Genomic DNA, 20,904 nt, shown 5'->3' with positions numbered 1-20,904 from the left:
AGGGCAGGGAGGGCGGGGGCGAAGGGCAGGGAGGGCGGGGGCGAAGGGCAGGGAGGGCGGGGGCGAAGGGCAGGGCCGGAGGGGGCGAAGGGCAGGGCCGGAGGGGGCGAAGGGCAGGGCCGGGGGGGGGGGTGAAGGGCAGGGCCGGGGGGGGGGTGAAGGGCAGGGCCGGGGGGGGGGTGAAGGGCAGGGCCGGGGGGGGGGTGAAGGGCAGGGCCGGGGGGGGGTGAAGGGCAGGGCCGGGGGGGGTGAAGGGCAGGGCCGGGGGGGGGTGAAGGGCAGGGCCGGGGGGGGGGGTGAAGGGCAGGGCCGGGGGGGGGTGAAGGGCAGGGTCGGGGGGGGTGAAGGGCCAGGGCGGGGGGGGTGAAGCGCCAGGCCGGGTGAAGGGCGGCCAGGCCGGGGGGGGTGAAGTGCCAGGCCGGGTGAAGGGCAGGGTCGGGGGGGGGTGAAGGGCAGGGTCGGGGGGGGGGGGGGGTGAAGGGCAGGGTTGGGGGGGGGGTGAAGGGCCAGGGCGGGGGGGGGGGTGAAGCGCCAGGCCGGGTGAAGGGCCAGGCCGGGGGGGTGAAGCGCCGGGTGGGGTGAAGCGCCGGGCCGGGGGGTGAAAGATCCCTTCCCGTGTGGTTACTTACCTCGCACCGGGCCGCGCTCCTCCTCGGGTTCCTCGGCGGTCTCCGTTTCCCCCGGCGATGCGGAGCTGAGACGCTCAGGTCAGGAGGTGGTGTGGGCCGCGGCCCGTACAGCTCTCGACTGAGAGAGCGGGAGCAGCGCGCGCGGGGATGGTGAGCTGGGGGCGGGGCCTCTAGGCCTGAAGGTGAGAGCGGCGACAGCGTGCTCTGGGGGGGGGGGAGAGGGAGCACCGGGGGAGAGGGAGCACCGGGAGAGCGGGTGAGCACCGGGAGAGCGGGTGAGCACCGGGAGAGCGGGTGAGCACCGGGAGAGAGGGTGCTCTGGGGGGGGGGGGGAAGCACCGGGAGAGAGGGTGATGTTGAGGTCCCGCGGAGTGGTGATAGGGGGGGTTCCGTTGTTGCGGGCCAGCGGCCGGGAAGGGCGGGGGGGGGGTCAAGGATCGGGCAGCCGTTAAGGAGGGTGGAGAGAGAGAGAGAGAGAAGAGAGAGAGAGAAGAGAGAAGAGAGAGAAAGAGAGAGAGAGAGAGAGAGAGAGAGAGAGAGAGAGAAGAGAGAGAGAGAGAGAGAGAGAGAGAGAGAGAGAGAGAGAGTGTCAGCCGTTAAGGAGGGTGGAGAGAGAGTGTGTGTGTGTGTGTGTGTGTGTGTGTGTGTGTGTGTGTGTGTGTGTGTGTGTGTGTGTGTGTGTGTGTGTGTGTGTGTGTGTGTGTGTGTGTGTGTGTGTGTGTGTGTGTGTGTGTGTGTGTGTGTGTCAGCCGTTAAGGAGGGTAGAGAGAGAGAGCGTGTGAGTGTGGGTGTGTGTGTGTGTGTTTGGGCCGCCCGTCACTCCGCCTCAGGCCTATGAGAGGTGTGCCTCCACCTCAGGCCAATGAGAGGTGTGCGGGGGCGGCCCAAGGGACCAATGAGATTTCCCCTAGGGACACAGGCAGGCAGGCAGGCAGGCAGGCAGGCATACAGTGCTTTCACTAATATAGTATAAAAGATCAGTGATATAGAAAGCAAATCCCTATGCACTGTCATGTTCTTCTCTGACAAGTATTGTCCCAAATCTCATACCTTTTTCTAGAATCTTGCTGATGCCTTATAATCTACTCTAATAGACAGAAGAAGAACCCATCCCTCTGCTGGGCATTAGCAGAAGTAGATATGAAACATGCTTGGTGCTCACACAAAGATACCTTAAGTGATTTCATTTATAATCATAAGATAATTTGTGAGATCATAACAGTACACAAAGCAAACCCTACATTCACCAAATTTATCACATAGCTCACACAAAGGATACCATAGTTGTTTTCATTTAATCTTATGATAATTTGTGAGATCACAAGAGTACAGTATTGCAGAGTCTAACAAATCATGCTGTTTCCCACAGACTATTTAGTTGCTGTTCTCTATCTTTGCTGCACTGTATGTTGTCCACTGGAGGGTTTTTCACACATGTTTACCGCCCATAATCTAAGTGTGTCTGGGACATGAGGTCTAAATGACCCTGTACATTAGGGGAATAAATAAGCGCAGATATTAATTATAGAAGTACCTGACAATAGGACGTAGGGCTGTCTCAAGGCTGAGCTTCATATCCAGTTGGTACGTGCAGGACATTATTATACTCACTTCCTCATCTCTAATGATTATACTATCAGTTTCCAATGAAAAGTACAGCGTGTTTGTGTACGTGGCGTGTGTTTCATTTTTCTGCATGATGAGAGGGGGGGGAAATCAGCAATTAACAGAGTTACCAGTAATGCAAAAAGTGTACTTTTCTACTAATAAGTGTAAACTCTTTACGAATCTGGTTGTTGCACAATAAGTCTTTTTGCAGCTCAAAGTTACATTGCAGTTGTGACGTTGCAGTCCCACTTAGAAATACATAGTGCAGTTGTGATAATGAGAGAGCACTCAGCTACATATTCTTTAACTACTGTATACCAATGTAATAGTTCCATTGCAGGACATTTTGTAGAACACTTGACTATGTGCGTCTTACAGCGTTTAAACAACACACCACACCACTTAGCTCTTAATCCCAAAAGGCTATAGTCAGGGGCGTAGATTTAGCCCAGGCAGCCCTGGCGGCCACGCTCTTGGGGGGCATGTTCTTGGGGTTACCACATTCCTCGCTCCCCACCACCCCCCCGGTCCCCTCTCTGTCGGCGGCGAATCTCTCTCTTCAGACAGGCAGGGGGAAATGGTATACGGCGGTGGTGGGCCCCGGCATTAAACAGAAGATGAGGCTTCATTTATAGTAGGCTCGCACGCATGCGTCGGAGCCCACACCTCTCGCCCTTGCGATGTGTGCACTTTTAGATGGAGGCGATGAAATGGCATGGCGAAGGCGTGGTGGACGCGTCACTAGGCTGGTTTGCCCTCGTTGGCTGAACCGCTCACGTGACGCGGCCGTGACGTGGCCGTCGCGTGAAAAGACAAAATAATTATTATTTTCAAAAATCTGCTGCAGTGCGCAAAATCGCATGCGCCGTCGCGCTCACTATAATTGCGACCTAAGTTGGCAGTAGAATCAGCAGTTGTTACAAAGGCTGAGCAAGATGGCCTGGGAGGAGCGCGCTCTAGCAGTAGACACCGGGTCAGACCACTAGAGCGCGCACCTCCCCTGCTTTCCTGCTCTGCCTGTGTAACAACTGCTGATTCCTCTGCCGGCTTATCATCTGTTTAATGCTGGTGGTCCGCCGCTGCCACATACCATCTCCCCCACCTGTCTCTATCACCAGGTAGGCATAGAGGAGGAGGAAGGGAGAGATGATGATAATGATGAGGGAGAAATGTGATGATGACCGGGAGATGTGATGATGAGGGGGAGATGTGATGATGGGAGGGAGATGTGATGATGGGGGGGAGAGGTGATGGTGATGATGATGATGGGGGAGAGCTGATGATGGTGATGAGGGGGGAGCTGGTGATGGTGATGATGAGGGGGAGAGATGATGAGGAGGAGGGGGAGAGATGATGAGGAGTAGAAATAATGAGGAGGAGGAAGGGGAGAGATGAGGAGGATGAGGTGGAGAGAATGAGGAGGATGAGGAGGAGGAGGAGGGGTAGAGATGAGGAGGAGGGGAAAGATGGTGATTATGATGTGGTGGGGGAGAGATTATCATGAAGAGGGATGGGGAGAGATGAGGAGGGATGATGAGAGAGGATCAGGGAGAGGATGGGGAGAGTGAGAAAAAAATTGCCGTCAGTATTAATTTTAATGGGGCCCTGAAAAAGTTTTTGCCTGGGGGCCCACCCATGTCTAGCTACTGTATGCCACTGGCTATGGTCCATATAACTGTGTCTGAGGCTTATGCTAGGCAGAGAAATAGAGTGACTCAGAGGAAGTATTGCAACTTGGGAAAAAGTATGTGAATTGGGAGGAACAAAGCAACTTGGGAGGAATGCTACGACTAGGGATGGGAATAGACTTTGGCATGGGGGGGATGTACAGGTTAGGTCTGAAAGAGGAGGCCCACCCTTGAAGGAGAGATTATTGAAATGGAGGAGGGAAGGGAGGAGGATGCTACAGCTGCAAAGGCAGAGTGAGGAGTGGAGCTGGAGGCTTATTTAAAGAGATTGAGGGAGGAGCCTACGGCCGCCCCCACAATCATAGACCTGCAACCTTACAATAGGCACCAAAATAGTATGAGTCGTAGGATGTCGAATGCGCTGAGTTTCTCTTAGTTAATATGATCCTACTATGAACAGCACAATAATCATTCAAATAAATATACAATAAATACTATATTATTCCTGTTAGAGGCCAGTTAGATGATTATACCTAACAGAGGAAATAAAGCAGTAACAATTATCATACGTTAGAAGAAAAAGTATCTAAGCAACACTTACAATTAACTGCATTCCACATATTCCTGCTTGAAGAGAAGACAGAACCGAAAACGTGTTTGTAGTGTTATCATCTTGAATACCAAAGCAGCTCCGGTCTTTTAGATATATATTGCTGACATTCAGGTTCAGACTTTTCAGCTGACATTTCCGAAATGAAGCTTTGATATAATGTGCCCCACATGTCAGCTCAGGGCGCATATCTTCAATAACTTGAAAAACAAAATGTGTAGATGTTATTTTATTTTGAATTCTGACTTTCTTTTAAGCTGCATCTGATATAGTGCTTAAGCCTAAACTCTAAAATCTAGGATACTTTGGCCCTTAGTCTATAAAGTATGGGGGGTGGCGATATGGCGCTATCGTATGGAAAGCCCCATAGACGTTGTGATGGAGTCACTGTTCTAATGGACTAGGGAGCTAGTAGCTATGGGACTTTCCAGCTCTCAAAGAGTTAATCCCCTGGAATAGCCAACAACAGCTGCTGCCTAATTAATCAGGCTGAATGAGGAAGTGTTTCAAAAGACACAGGAAGCTGCCAGACTGAGAGCCAGAGAGAGATTGTTTTCCGTCAGGGAAGGGGACAGGGAAAGTGCTCCCCAGCAAGGCAGGCTGGCACAGTTCCTTAGACCCGCTGGACAGTGGTCGCGGAGTCTGCTGGGGCTGCATGGGTTCACAAACACAGGAAGAAGGAAGGACAAAAGACTGTGCTGAAGCGGGGATGTCCTGTCCTTGACAGTGGATTTACAGATGAGAGTTTCTCTGAGCTCACATGGGGCCGAGTTCCTCTAGGAAGGAAGGACACAAGGCCGTGCTAAAGCGTTAATTTCTGCTCCAATGGACTAACAGATAAGGAAAACCCTTTATTATTGTATGCAGAGACGGTATACATTGTTGCATATGCCAGGGCATGTTTTAAGCTGTGAACCAGTATAGTTGGCCAGCTGTGGTTAGAAAGGGCTGAAGCAAAGTTGAATTTGTTTTCCCTAAAGGGAATAGGTGTTATTTTTATGAGTTTGTTTTGAATTAAAGTGACAGTGTTTAAAAATGTGTAGTGTCACTGATGGAGATATACTGTAAGCCACTGAAGGTTGTGGGTTGAGTGCCCCTTGTGTGTATATACGTGTTTGTCCCCCTTTCATACAAACCAACCCCTAGAAGACTGTGTCAGGAAGAGCCTGGCAAGCAGACGCGCTACATAAAGGGAGCAGTTTTCCACAACGTCAATAGGGCTTTCCATGCGATAGCGCTGGATCTCGCACTTTATAGAATAATGGCCTTCTAGTGCATCAAAGACATATTCAAGGATAATGGGCATTTTAACATATATCCCTTCACTTGGAATAATTTCACACTGCATCCTGATGTATGACAACGCCTGTGCATCCTAAGCAATGGTCTTATTATGTTGCCATTAATTCTACTGTATATTCAATATGCTGAATGGTCTTCTATTCATTTGTTTGTTTATTGAATAAAATGATGAATAAAAGAATGATGGATACAGGCATCCAAGCTGAAAACTCTCAAAATAGTTTATTTATATCATAATATCAAAGCATAGAACCAAAATTTCGGTTCATCCAAAATCATTGGCGCCCCGATGAAGGCACGGGATGGAGTGAAACATCAGTTCTATGCTTGTACATAATGATGTATAAATAAATGATTGTGTAGAGTGCACAGCTTGGATACCTCTATCTCTCTTTAATTTACAGAGCAGGGACCCTCTGTCATTAGCTGGAGGTAGCACCTATATTCTATTACACGTGAACATTGGATTTCTTTATTCATTTTTGAGTGCTCAGTCATATCCTGTTTTCGAAACAATGTAAAAGAACACCAAAATTATGAAATTTGTGTGTGTGTGCATGTGTGTGTGCATGTGTGTGTGCATGTGTGCGTTTGTAATTATTGATATTTTGTATTTAGTTGAACGTACCAGACACTTTAAATGTATCGTTGCAGTAACACCCATAAGCTCCATCAACCAGTTTGCATTCTTCACCTTCTGCACATGTGCATGAATCACTGGCTGTAGCTGGATCTAGATGAGATTAACATGGAGTTATGATACATCAATAGGAACATTATGGACCATATTTACTGAACAGTCTTATGCCACAAGAAGCCTTCTGCCTGAAAGATACCTTACAGCCCATTAACTTGCATAGGCTATAAGGTGTTTTCCAGCACTGGAAGGTGTTTAATGGCAGAAGACTGCTTAGTAGATATGTCCCTGTCTGCTGTACAATAACTATTGGAATGATTGCGGTGAATTTACCTGTACAATAGGCCAAACTGCAGATATTTTTTGGTCCATTTAATTTGTAGACGTGGTAGCCATCAGGACAAGCCTTAATCTCGATAGTTGTTGACCATAAGCAACAATCTCCACTCCAGTGGGCACAAGCAGTGCGATTTACAATGCCATCAGTAAGTAGAGGATGTGATCCACGTAACCACAATGGCGCATGCGTATGGCATCTGAGCTCAGGCACACAGGTTTCTGGCATGCGAACACCTCCACTGCCTATGAAGCGATACCACCCTTCTTTATCACTGTCACAATTCGCAATAGATACATAGATATTGGACGTACTTCTCCAGGGCTCATTGAGAACGGTATGGGTGACACATGGGTCAGAACAATAGTAGGACATGTTGGATTTGATGCAGTCTACCCCAAAGCCACATACACCTTTTGAGCAATCATCAACTATACAGAAGAACCCATCACCAATGTAGCCAATGGGACACTGGCAAGAATAAGAGCCAATGTAATTTGTGCAAGTTGCTAGTGGATGACACTTGTTAAGGTCAGAATTAGAACACTCATCAACATCAACACAAATATTTCCAGAGGTTTTTGTGTATCCACTTGAACACAGGCAGGTATAAGAACCAAACGTATTTTTACAAACTCCAGCAGAACAGTTGTTTGACCAGGAATAGGCACACTCATCAATATCTGAGCATGTGAAGCCATCACCAATGAACCCATCTTTGCAGGAACATTCCAAGTAGCCGAGGTATTCTTCACACGTAGCACTGGGGTGACATTCTGAGCAACGGGCGGCAGCTGGACAAATAGAGACGTACAAAACGAATAGTTCAATAGCTCCATAAATTGTTATTAATCCACCATGTGAATGAAACAACAAATTATCCACATGTAGTAAATATTAAAAGGATGAACTCATTTTCTATTATTTAATTTGCTATCAGCATCTGCAATACGGGAGGTTACTCTGTCCTACAGGGAAAGGCTACGGCCCGCTGTCTGTGCTGCACGCGCGCCTGGCAGGCTAGTGGCGCGTGCAGCTGAGTTCCCCGGTCTGCAGCTAGCTGCAGGGGGAAAGACAGGGTGTAATATGTCATGTGTTGTTGTTCATCTGAGGTTGTATTTACCTAATTTTAAGACCTGCTAAGGAACAGATGATTGTTATTATGTCCTGATATGTAAAACCATAGAATTCAAAGAGGGTGTACTTTATTTTTCACACCACTGTATTTATATATATAATATAATAATGTAGAGGTATCTGTACCGTATTAGCTGAGCTTTAATAAAATAATCTTAGAACACCGAATGAGAGGTGGTTACATGAATACAAATGTATGCAACTGTTTGGGACACTTAGAGATGGTCTAAACCGAGACCGAAGTTTTATGAGTCATTACTGACATGAGGGAACTCTCTTCCCATGAGTGCCAAAGGCCATGTCCATACATACTGCGCTATATATATATATATATATATATATATATACACACACACACAGCTGTCTCTTACATATACATATACTCCATGTAATTACATCCCTATATACCAATAGGGACCACATAGTATCCACACACACTTTTAGTTATGCCACAGCCTCTTACATTCCCACACCATTGACATACACTCTCTCTCCACACACACCTTTTGTAAAGTGCTGTATACACTGTGTACTCTTTACCAATTTATATTACATACAGACATACACACACACACTCTTACATCAACAACATTCAGGGACCATTTAACACCTCAAGTCATAAAACGCATACTGCACAGGGAGAAGGGATAAACTTCAATCACAGATCACATTCCAGTATGCACTGTTTTAAAGTTAAAACCCTTTTTTTGGCTTCATTCATTGTAACATCGCCGGAAGAAGAGATCAGTGTATCTCGAAAGCTCGCAAGAATAAAAGCATTTCGTTAGCCACAGAACGGTATCGTCTATTCATTTTTGATTATAATATAATATATATATATATATTAGTGAGGGCAGGATTCACCAGCAACCCTTTGAGAAAGTCACAGCACGTGACGAAACGCATCAGGGAACGGAACTGCGTCATCACGCAAGCGCATGACGGGCCGTATCGAGCGCTGATACACATTGCGGCCAGCAGAGATTGGAGATTTTCCTAAAACTCAAAGACTGCATCATTGATTTTAAGGAGCCTTTCTACTCATGCACCAGAGAACATCTACCAGCAGCTTCAAGTGAGATTTGGACTGCAGGGTCTGGAGGCTGAGTGACCAGAGTTGGAGGTGATATATTTCACACACTGCTTGATTTTAACTTACCCTTGTGAGTGGATTTTTTACCCCCCCCATCCCCTTTCCCAATAAATGTACTGTATTATGCTATGGGGCGTGCGCTCACTCTCTTTTTTCTTTTCTAATATATATACTGAGATTAGAAATGTGCGAATCTCTTCAAATTGTCTTTGCAACATTTTTGGTAGTTTTCTGTTAAAATAAAATTGAAAAGTTCACATTAGTCATAATGTTGCCCCTTTTGAATAGAATTTAGAGAAAATTGCAATAAATGGCAGTATATAAAGGGCCTTGTGACCCTTATGTGAAGTTTAGCCCAAATCACAGAGTATTGAAACGGTGGCTTTTCATCTTGAGATCCTGAGTATTTGGAAATGGATGTTTGTCTATGTATTCATACTTGATATTGACTTTTAGTTTGCTTTGGTTTAATACCATGGGGGTTATGTATTGAAGTCCTGATATTGCCCTTTGACACAGTACTGGGACTTTTTCTTGCACCACTTTATACCTTATGTCAGGGATTCTCAACTCCAGTCCTCAAGAACCCACAACAGGTCTCTCTGACTGAACCACTGATTGAGCCACCTATGCTGAAGCAGGGATATCCTGAAAACCTGACCTGTTGGCGAGTCTTGCGGACTGGAGTTGAGAACCCCTGCATTAAGTAGAGCAAACCTTAGCAAAAATACAACATATAATATAAATAATACACTACATGAAACATGCTCACTGCATTTCCACATTCATTTATCCATTCACTAGAAGAAGAATCACTTACATGATATGTTGGTCGCTAAAAAAAAAAGAGAGAGAGAGAGAGAGAGAGAGAGAAATTAGAACAAAAATGTATTGAATGTATAAACATCATAAAATACTAAATAGAAAAGTCCATGTTTGATATTTTTACACTAGGGAGTGTCTGTGAAACTTGGTATTATTGCCTTAAACCTCTTTAATATTGGAGAGTGTTATAATGTGCAGGTCCCTTCGGCAATTAATGGGTATTTTTATTTCACATTCCAAATGTCACACACTTACTGCATTGTGCTACTTTAGGGCTGGACGTGCACTGTGTGATTCAATGAATAAGAGGTATGCCTGGGTTACAGGTGCTACCTCTGAGACTGGAGGAATGGTACAGTATTCATGTCTGCTTGTCTTAGTATAAGCTGACGGATCGCAATGCGAGGACAATAGTTTTCAAGACAATTAGGCACAGACGAGTGGGTTAACTTTAGGTAACGTCACTGGTTAAAGTGCTCTTAAATGTATTTGAATTGTTTTTCAGTGTTGTGATGTGTTCCCTGCTTTCCCTGTCCCCTTATTCCCTTCCCCCAAATATGACTAAAAACAATAAACTAAAAGTTTAACATTTTTATGTCTTTGAATTGTCGGTGATTTTAAGAGAGACTAATAGCACATATGGGGCAAAGCTCCTTGGACCCAAATCACAATTATTCTATCAATATTAAGATATTTATAAACGGTATCATTCTACCTGCTCTGACAGTTTGGGTTGATTTCTCTTATGTATACAGTAACTATACTAGGTCACTAATGGTTACAATTACAGATTGTTTGTATACCGCACCTGTAAATCCCTCGACTCTAACAGAATGTCGACCTTCTGCATATATAAACATTGTCCAAATTCCTTTTCTAGGATTTTTCAAGAGATACATCGACCCCCAAAGTTCAGACACGATCTTCTTGATTTCTAGATCAATATCTACAAAAAACAATGCATAATTTGATCAAAAGTGAGCAGTTATCCCTATACAGCCATTATCTTCATTCTTTTACTGCCAGCGAGAGCAGCAAATCTTTGCAGAACAATGTGTCTCTGGCGCATCTGACACTGAAGAGGTTAATATGACTAAGTTGACCCTAATTTACTGCTCCTTAATTCCTGATCTTGGGAGGCCTTTCCATATCTGCAGTAAACGTGCCTCTTTTTGGGCATGTTCATGTTATTAGGAGCCTATCCTGACACTCAGGAATTCAAAGCATGCAAAATGTTAATGCTTGCAATATATATATATATTTATTTTTTAATATGACTAATTGCGCACTCCCTAGTTTTGGCACCTAGCTGTGAGGAATCAGATAATTAAGCACTATGTACTTACAGTCAGGTCCAACAACTCTTATGGAGTAAACCACACCATCAGTGGACACTATTAATGCAGTGAAGTTATCTTCCACTGGAAATCTGTCAGTGTGATTGCCGACATTATACTCTCCTGAGAACAGTCGTCTGGAGCTGTTAAGGGGCCTTGAAAGTGTGAAGTCCAAGTAGTTAAACACCTTGAACAAACGGAAATATGTGTTACAATAAAAGGATACAAAACAAGTTATGGCGGGTGAAAAAGTGACAAAAACCTTTCACAGCATAGTGTACAGCAAATAAAAATACCACTTGTGAGCACCGTCACAAGTCTCAGACATGTCTACATTACAACACTGCTTTCCCCATATCTCTTAGCATACAGTGCTTCCACTGCAGCCAGGGATTCTGGGTAATGGCATGCAAATGAGAACACAGTGTGTCATTCTTTACTTGTGTCCATTTAATAGTGAAGGAATAGAGAGAGAACCCTGTATAGCACTCAGGTTCACGCTCTGATGGTAGATGAGTGATTTAAAACATAAACTTTATTAATAGCATATATTAAAATGGTGGATGTTGGAACAACGTGCTGGAGGTAGGTTGATCCTGAATAATAGTAGCCGTGTTGGCTCCGGATCAGATAATATCTTATATACCAGATATAACTATATTGGAACACTGGTAACAAAACGGCACATAGATCCTGGTGTGGACCTGTGTGATGGGTGTGGGTTCCTGGGTGTGCTAATAAAGGTACTGAAGTAACATATCACACACTGGCATAGTCTGCGTACTTCCTTTATTAAGGTGGTAAGTATGATATGTATATATATGTGCTGGTAGACGCTGGGAACGAGTATAGTATGATTCTCAGCAGTCGTGAGTGCAGTCAGCTAATTAACCACTCTATATATATGGGTGTCTCTGGCTATATGGCCCATATATATAGAGTGGTTAATTAGCTGACTGCACTCACGACTGCTGAGAATCATACTATACTCGTTCCCAGCGTCTACCAGCACATATATATACATATCATACTTACCACCTTAATAAAGGAAGTACGCAGACTATGCCAGTGTGTGATATGTTACTTCAGTACCTTTATTAGCACACCCAGGAACCCACACCCATCACACAGGTCCACACCAGGATCTATGTGCCGTTTTGTTACCAGTGTTCCAATATAGTTATATCTGGTATATAAGATATTATCTGATCCGGAGCCAACACGGCTACTATTATTCAGGATCAACCTACCTCCAGCACGTTGTTCCAACATCCACCATTTTAATATATGCTATTAATAAAGTTTATGTTTTAAATCACTCATCTACCATCAGAGCGTGAACCTGAGTGCTATACAGGGTTCTCTCTCTATTCCTTCACTACTGTATGTACACCCTAAGCACCGTTCATCACCCTATCCTATTAGTGTGGCTGCAGCAGGGGCCCCCTACTATTCTAACTTGTGTCCATTTAAGACTACAAAACAAGTGGTATTGCAGGCACCTCTGTCAGCAAGGATTATCCAAATGCACGTTATCTTCCATTAATTCTGTGTTTCTAGGGATTTAAATATGATTTGGTGGGGCAAGCTTAAAATGTGACTTTTGGTAAAGTAAAAGAAAGAGGTAAAAAAATGTACTTACTTTACCCAAATCGGAAAGGCTGACTTGAAAGACGTGTCCAAAACTCTGAGAGGCAATATCTCTGTAGATAAGGAACCCCGGATCATTCAAACCTGAGCAGAGTCCAGTAATCAAAAAGAAGACCTGGAAAAAAAAAATTGCACACTGGATCACTTAGTATTCACCTTTAAGGGGGCATTCATTGATGTCTCCCAGCTGTGAAACTGGAGCAAAAATACTGCACCCCATTTATCAAAACAAGGAATCCTGTTGATTTTTGTTGGAAAACTTTTCCATGATTTATCTAGTGCAGCTTTTCTGCCCACGTTTTGCAGCCTGAAGACCTTGACAAATAACTAGAGGCAGGTGAACCCGTCCAAATCTGTATTCCGGAATTCTGTGTATTGTTTTAACCACATTCAAACCCCCCTCCCCACACCCCCCACCCAACCCCCCAATAAAATCTGTCTGCGGATTGGGCACTAAAGAGAAGAGAGGATTCATTAAAATCCGTCACAGGATACAATCCGGCGGGTTTGTAAGGATCCGAACTTGAATTTCATATTGAATTCGGTAATCCGTTGCTGGAATCAGAGCGAGAAACTTTCAATTGAGTTATGAGTTTGTGAGGCCAGGTGAGATGAAATAAAACACAGGTGTTCTGACACACAATAATATGACAAAGTGAGCTGGTGACGTGAGTTAGTACTTCTAATCTTATTAAGGATAAAGACAGTGGGCCATATTTACTAAGCAGTGCTCTGCCATAAGGCACATTCAGTGTGGCAATACATTACAGCCTATTCAAATAAATGGACTGTTAGGTGTCTTCCTGCACCAGAAGGTGTCTCATGGCAGAAGACTGCTTATTAGATATGCTTCTCTCTATCCCTGTAACAGTGGTGCGAGCCATCAGCTGGTTTAGCTCACACTGCTAGAACTGTTGTTCTGAATAACAGAGTTTGTGTTGGTTCAATTTCTGATCCTGTTGGGACTGACACCATACCCCATTCCTAAGGTGCCTTAGACTTGTCAACCCAATAACACTTTGTGTGCCGTGGGAAGCAAGTGGAATCACTTCCTGAATTTTACAATAAAGTAGTTCAATTAAGTACAGTATGTGTCTGGCAGATGGCACAGAGACTATTTTTGTTCCTGTTCAATTATACCGTAGCCACCATTGTGCATATCCTTCCTTTAGCACACATTTAGTTCATATACCTATAGTAGCTCCCTCCCCCTGGCTTCCTTGAAATGCAGACCACGTCCATTTCCTTGTTGACAGTTTAATGTTCCTTGTGGAGCACACCTGAGATACCTGTGAGATACGCTAATAACTAGATTACTACACGTGTGAGCAGTGAGGAGCTCAAAAATAGGATGTGACAGTAATGCTTCTACTAAGCAATCAGCTGGTTTAGCACACACTGCTAGAGCTGAAATCTGGAAAAGCAATGGTTGTGGGTTCTAGTCCCGTTGAGTCTGACACCATTCCAGTCATTAGGTTGGTGTCTTTGGTTTATCAACTCTATATAGTTAGTATGGAAATCCTTTTAGCACATGTGGGATGGGACTCATTTAAATATAGTTATGCTCCTTTTTCAGCACAGGCATGTCTCCCTAATTCATTTGCAGGGATATATAAACAACTGGAGACACTACTTAATCTCTTTCCCTCTCTCTTCTCTCAAAATCCTGTTTTAGCCTTTTTGAAACTAATCCACAAACCGGCCGATCCAAGGCAGATTAAAATCCACAAAAATTATTTAAATAACCCCCTTAGTTTCTGAAAATGCTCAGAGAGATTTCACAAAATGCCCTACCTGTGACTGTGTGGTATTTATGAGTGAATATATGTTATCTACTAAGTCCATTTCATTGTAATCTTTGGCAGATGCATCTGTTAACACAAGAATAAAAGAATTGGGTGGGGAATTCTCCAAAGCCAGTTCAAGTCCTTTCAGTGCCAATTCAGGACAATCGCCACCTCCAGTAGCCACCAGGTTATTGAAGAAATAGCCAAATTGTGCCTTTGACTGCGTGATCCGAACAGGTCCAACAGCTGAGAAGCATAAGATTAAAAAAATTATTAGAATTATTTGCAACAATTTTAACATATAATTTTTATTTATCATTTCCACCTGTGTGATACAAGATCTAAGGGTAATGCACAAGGTCACACCAAGAGATACAACATACTCCAGTGACTAGTGCTAAGGCTAGGAGAGGTGGGGGAGAAAGGAGGAAAGAAAGAAATAAAATAGAATAAATACAACATAAAGGTCTTTGTAGGCTTACTGCAATAAAACGAACCAATATGAACCCCTTAGCTACTAGTCTAATCAATTGCTTCTCTGCATAGAGTTCTAGTTGCATAGCCTGAAATACTTTTTACATCATGTTGTGGATGTTGAACTAAAATGAAATAATACACAGATAATGTTGTATATAAGCTTTAAAGAATACACACAGCTCCCCTTACTATTAACATGTACAGAATGCCATTTTTATGTATTGTTAATAAAAGCTAAACTGTGAAGAATTTAGTACCTTAAAACAAAGTTGAGATTACAATTAGCAGTATTAGTAATGTCTTACTGGGGTCATTAAACTCCACCATGGTATATTGCCGGACGCCACATGGAAATCGTGCAGTTACACGATCAAGGAGCCAACCATTAACCAGCTTTAGTTGCTGAAGATCATCAGACATAGAACCAGTTGTGTCCACGAGATATGTCAGGGATGAAGACTCTAGTAAAACAAGAGAACAAACAGATAATATAAAAACTTGAAAGAAACATCTACACAAAACTACAAAACCTGAGAGCACATTGTACCATGTATGAGCACTCTATGTGAACCATGTATGAGCACTCTCTGTGAACCATGTATGAGCACTCTCTTTGTACCATGTATGAGCACTTTCTGTGTACTATGTATGAGCACTCTCTTGAGAAAGCTCCAATAGGAGTGAAAGGTACGTCGGGTGCGAGTGTCGTCAGACCTCACGGGTATCATCGCAATATCATATCAATACGCTCTGAATAGTAGAACTATATAAAATTATCTAATGATACTATTGTATATAATAGGGTAAGGGGAGGCTTGTACTCTTTGCATATCCAGAATCTAATTCTTGACTTACTTTGAGCATTGGTACATCTGAGAGCCAACCAGGCACTTATTTATACTTATATATTAATTAGACCCTCTTGGTACTACTGAGGCAGTATCTGCATACACTTGTGCTGAGCTATTACACAGGGTTTCAGAGGCGTTATCTATTGCCAGCCCTGTGTAGTAAGGTAATAATAGCTCATTATCACAGTATGCCTCTGATATACTGAGAATACCTCCAAATACTAGAGCACTTATGAGCCAACGGCCAGCTGTTTAAAACCACTCTCTCACTTTGGACTACAATTACAGCTACCATCCTGTAATTTATGTGCAATGTATCCGAGGTACACTGGTGCTCTCAGGTGAATAGTTATACTCACTCACTACCTCTCTTATATATTATTTAGATTCCCCTTGTCTATATTGCTACCAGCCTCCATAAAGTACCTATCTAAGGACTAGACATGGACAAATCTGCCCAAAACCCTGTATGTATCATTACAAAAGCATGTAGATTTCATACCTGTCTGTTCAACACATGGTGTTTTTTCTGTAAACATTGGCATACTGACACGGAAAACAAACTCTGTAGGAACAATAAGAAAATATTCATCATTACCGTCATGATATAGAGAATTGATAAATACCTTATTCAAATGTTACGGTGTCTGAAGGAAAGCTTCAATGATATTTATGAGTGTAATAAATGGTGAAAAAGCAAAGAAAGATGCCGGTATCTGATCGAATGAAAAGAAATCCCTGTACTATGGCATTTAACTCCCTTGTACCAGAATTGTAATGTGAGCCACTTAGATCTTAACTTTTAATACAATCATATAAAATAAGTGTCAGGGTCTCCTAGACCTCCTGCCTAGCCATAGTTCTTCTTTGTCCACTGGGTGTGCTGCTGCCTTCTGTTTCCTCTGGGTTCCTCTGTCTGTCTGTCTGTCCTCTTATTGCTCCTCTCTCTGTCTTATAGCTCTGTTTCCTGTTTGTTTCCTTGCCTTTGTTTCAAGTCAGACTCCTATGCACATGCCTCTGTCTTTTATCCTGATCTGTTCCTGTACCTGTACCTGTATTTGAGTCTGTTCGCAGTAAAGGCCCTTGCTGGTAATCTGGCTTGTCCCTGGTTGTTCCTTGCTCCCCGGTCTCAGTCCCTGCTCCCCGGTCTCAGTCCCTGCTCCCCGGTCTCTGTCCCTACTCCCCGGTCTCAGTCCCTGCTCCCCATTCTCAGTCCCTGCTCCCGGACCTGTCCTACCCCGCCTGTCCTGTTCCAGTCTCCTCGTTGCCGACCTCTGCTTGTTACCTGACTTCACTACCTGCCGCCTGCCTCGGACCCCTGCTTGTTACCTGACCTCGCTGTCTGCCGCCTGCCTCTGACCCTCTGATTGTGACCCCTACTACGCTCCTGCTGTTCCGGCCACCGAGATCCTACCCGCCACAGGAGTCTCCCGTGACAATAAGGTATCGAACGAAACCCAAAGCCTTGGGAACGCGAAAACCTATGTAAAACGTGCATCGGCTTCCATAGATGACATTATAGGGAAAGCACCTCACGTCACGGTGCACGCATACACCTCCCGCTTTCTCCGTCTAACTGACGCCTTCACGCCATGTTGTTTTTAGAGTTATCGGATAGCATTATAAATGTATAAGGAGTCCTCACTGAGGAAGGCATTATATAACAATTGGACTTTACTAGCTATTAGAAAGACTATTGGGGGTCCTGTATGTACTACAGGGGTGTGCAAACTATTCACGCTGCACCGCCCTGCCTGATCCCCATAGTGCTCATGCCCCCCTACCTTGCTTTACGGCGTGCGGGGGTCTGTGACATCATGCCATGACACCGCTGTGTCATTTGACGCCGTGTTGCCATGGCGACGGGTCGTGGGTAGTTATAGCCCGGGCAGCCCGGATAAAGCCATGGGGCCAGGGCTCTTGGGGGGCCAGCTCTCCCCCCACCCCTGGTGGCGGCGGAGGGCCCCAGCATTAAACAGAAGCCAGCAGAGAAATCAGCAGCTGTGACACAGTCAGAGCAGGAGAGGAGGCGCACGCTCCGGCAGCAGACACCGGAAGTAAGAAAGACTTCCGGGTCACACCACTAGAGCTCGCTCCTCTCCTGCTTTCCTGTTCTGCTGTGTGACAGCTGTTGATTTCTCTACCGCCTCCTCTGTTTAACTCGGACCACCCACAGTTAGGTATGGGGGAGGAAGGGGGAGAGAGGTGATGATGGTGGGAGAGTGGTGATGATGGTGGGGGAGAGAGAGAGGTGATGATGGTGGTATGGGGGGTGATGATGGTGGGGGGAGAGAGATTATGGTGGGGGAGAGAGATAATGATGGTGGTGGGGGAGAGAGGAGAGATTATGATGAAGATAATGAGAGGGAGAATATGGGAGGGGTGGGAGAGATGGGGTGGGGAGGAGGATGAGGGGGAGAGATGAGGAGGAGGGGGATAACTGAGGAGAAGAAGAGATGATGATTATGATGGAGAGGGGGAGAGATGATGAGAAAGAGGATGGGGGAGGAAGAAAAATATTGCAGTCAGTATTAATATTAATGGGGTCCTGAATTTTTTTTTGCCCAGGGGCCCGTCTATGTCTAGCTACTCCACTGCACAGAGCACAACTGTAGCCATTTTGCTCTATCCCATTAAAGCTTGCACACGATTATAAATCATTGTGACTCCTGCAGCAGAGATTGTACTGTACTGTTTATATTTTGAACCCAATCAAACTAGCAGAATATAAGAGCTGCATGATAGCCCTTCAGGCTGCTAATATAAGCTGACCTCTTTGTGATAGCTATCCTTCAGATAGCAAAGGATTCCAGACCTCTTGCTAATACTGCCAGATTGTTACCAAATATTCACAGAGCACAACTGTGCTATGAATCAGTACCTATTGTGGTCACAGCATACAATTAAACTTCTATATACTGTAACTATTAGTCCCTGGAAGCAACAAATTGGTTTACTTAACCAGTAGGCAAAACTGCTTATGAAGCCTACCATTAATGAAATTGCTTCATAGGAATGTTATCAAACCCTAGTAGATGCCTTATCACCGTAGCTCCTTTTAATTAATGAAATGTCCTGTACTCCTCAAGGGATCCGCACACTTGCTCGACAGACCATGCAAAGAAATAAACACAAACACACAAAAATCATAGCGCAACACTGTAGGGTGAGCAGTAATGCACTAATATATACAAACAATTAAGAATCCTAGCGACAATTAAAACAACTATTTATTAAAAAGAAGAACTATGCCAAGACAAAGGACCGCAGGTCGCTAGGATTCTTAATTGTTTGTATATATTAGTGCATTACTGCTCACCCTACAGTGTTGCGCTATGATTTTTGTGTGTTTGTGTTTATTTCTTTGCATGGTCTGTCGAGCAAGTGTGCGGATCCCTTGAGGAGTACAGGACATTCCACTGACAATTTGGCGCCAGGTTTTTCTCTATTTTATGTTATTCTGTTAGTACTGGCAGTATCACCGGGCAGCCATCCTTTATTAGAGGTTTTTTTTTTAATATCACACTGTGTTTTACACTTTAGCGCTAGTTCACATTTATTTTCACCATTCCTTTTAATTAATGTCATCGTCATGTTTACACTAGATACCTTATCTAAGTTCTAAGTGACTTACATTGCAATTCTGGTATAAGGGAGTTAAGTGGCATAGTACAGGGATTTCTTTCCCTTAAGTATACATGCCTAATAGTCATATCCCTTTGAGCACCTCCCTTATAATAAATACTATATTTGCCTGATTGAAGCTAAGCAAGGGGTTATATGTATCAATGCTGTATCTGAGCTAAACCTTAGAGAAGGAGTGGCAGGTAAAACTTTATATTTGGAAGCTCATAGCAGGAGGAAACAGCAAGGCAATCTATGATTTCCTACACTAAATACCCTACAGCTTCCATCTGGCTGGTATTTTCACTTGGATACAAATCTACCAATAGTGCCATTGGTGACAGCCATTGTCTGTCTCGTATATTAGGATATTATAGGTCTGCCTCACATTGAGACTAAATGTACTGGTTTCCATAAAGAATGAGATTAGAAAAACGACTAGATGCAAACATGAAATTCTGTCTCCAATAACGTAGGATTCTATCAAATTTATTAAATAATTTATCATTATTTGTTGGTGTAAAATATCTTATAAGGCAATAATAATACTTCGGTATATGTGAGAAATAGGGATTTTATTACATCATCGGTTCAGTCCGTAATGCAAAACCTTTGAGTGCCAGTATTAATATTGTTCCCTTTTTTGCCTGTTTTTATGACCAATTACCAGTCACCGATGAAATTACCTTTGTTATTCTGAGCTCTTACGCTCGATATTAAATATCTTAGGGCGGCATTAAACCTATATCAGGTCATGAAATCCTAAAGATTCGCGGTGGCAGCTCACTTACCTGTGGACCGCCCGAGCGTGGTGAACATTGTCCCCCCACAGGAAGGTAACAGCAAGGCCAGAAATAGCAGATGCATCGTCTTCTCCCTGAAAATAAACCTTTACAGCAAACGTTTAATCTCATATGGGACAAACACTTCCCTTGGGTGTAAGGAGCATTGTGGCTCCCTTTGCCCTCCCTTTATAAAGCTTTCACAGGAGGGAAGGACTCTGTAGGTGTCCCTTGACCTTCATAGATCATAAAGATTGATGGTTGTCACATTTTACCGCACTCATTTCCTTGTTCTGTGGTTTCTCCGTAACAATTGGGTTAGAAGTTGTACTTATATTTCCTTATGCTGGACCCTGAAGGAGTAGCTAAGTGGTAATGTTACTGCCTTTGAAGTGGGTGATCCAGGTTTGATTCTCAGTGTCAGCCTCTTGTGACCTTGGGAAAGGCATTGTATCTCCTAGAGCCTCAATCGACACCAGAATAGACTGTAAACTCTACAGGGCAAGGAGGGTCTGTTTGCTCCTGCAAAATTACATATACAGTCCCTGTACAGCCCTGTGAACACTGTCAGTGTTACGTAAGAACAATAT

At 44.0% G+C, this 20,904-nt stretch overlaps 1 protein-coding gene across 1 annotated transcript in view; it reads right to left on the bottom strand.

Moving 5' to 3' along the window:
• LOC142462874 (uncharacterized) overlaps positions 1–20,501 on the bottom strand; it is a 60,377-nt gene extending 39,876 nt beyond the window's left edge. The window contains exons 1-12 of the mRNA XM_075565089.1: positions 20,324–20,501; positions 16,411–16,473; positions 15,363–15,518; positions 14,588–14,826; positions 12,786–12,908; positions 11,153–11,330; positions 10,615–10,752; positions 9,802–9,816; positions 6,748–7,545; positions 6,406–6,510; positions 4,467–4,675; positions 2,164–2,321 (exon numbers count right to left, since the gene is read on the bottom strand). Coding sequence (XP_075421204.1) covers positions 2,164–2,321; positions 4,467–4,675; positions 6,406–6,510; positions 6,748–7,545; positions 9,802–9,816; positions 10,615–10,752; positions 11,153–11,330; positions 12,786–12,908; positions 14,588–14,826; positions 15,363–15,518; positions 16,411–16,473; positions 20,324–20,399 — 2,258 coding nt within the window. The 5' untranslated portion in view covers positions 20,400–20,501. The remainder of the gene's footprint in view (positions 1–2,163; positions 2,322–4,466; positions 4,676–6,405; positions 6,511–6,747; positions 7,546–9,801; positions 9,817–10,614; positions 10,753–11,152; positions 11,331–12,785; positions 12,909–14,587; positions 14,827–15,362; positions 15,519–16,410; positions 16,474–20,323) is intronic.
• Positions 20,502–20,904: the final 403 nt, after the last annotated feature.

Source organism: Ascaphus truei, chromosome 11 (genome assembly GCF_040206685.1).
Source record: "Ascaphus truei isolate aAscTru1 chromosome 11, aAscTru1.hap1, whole genome shotgun sequence".
Lineage (NCBI taxonomy): Eukaryota > Metazoa > Chordata > Amphibia > Anura > Ascaphidae > Ascaphus > Ascaphus truei.
The sequence above is the reverse complement of the archived record's forward strand: the minus strand, read 5'-3'. Positions and strand labels throughout refer to the sequence as shown.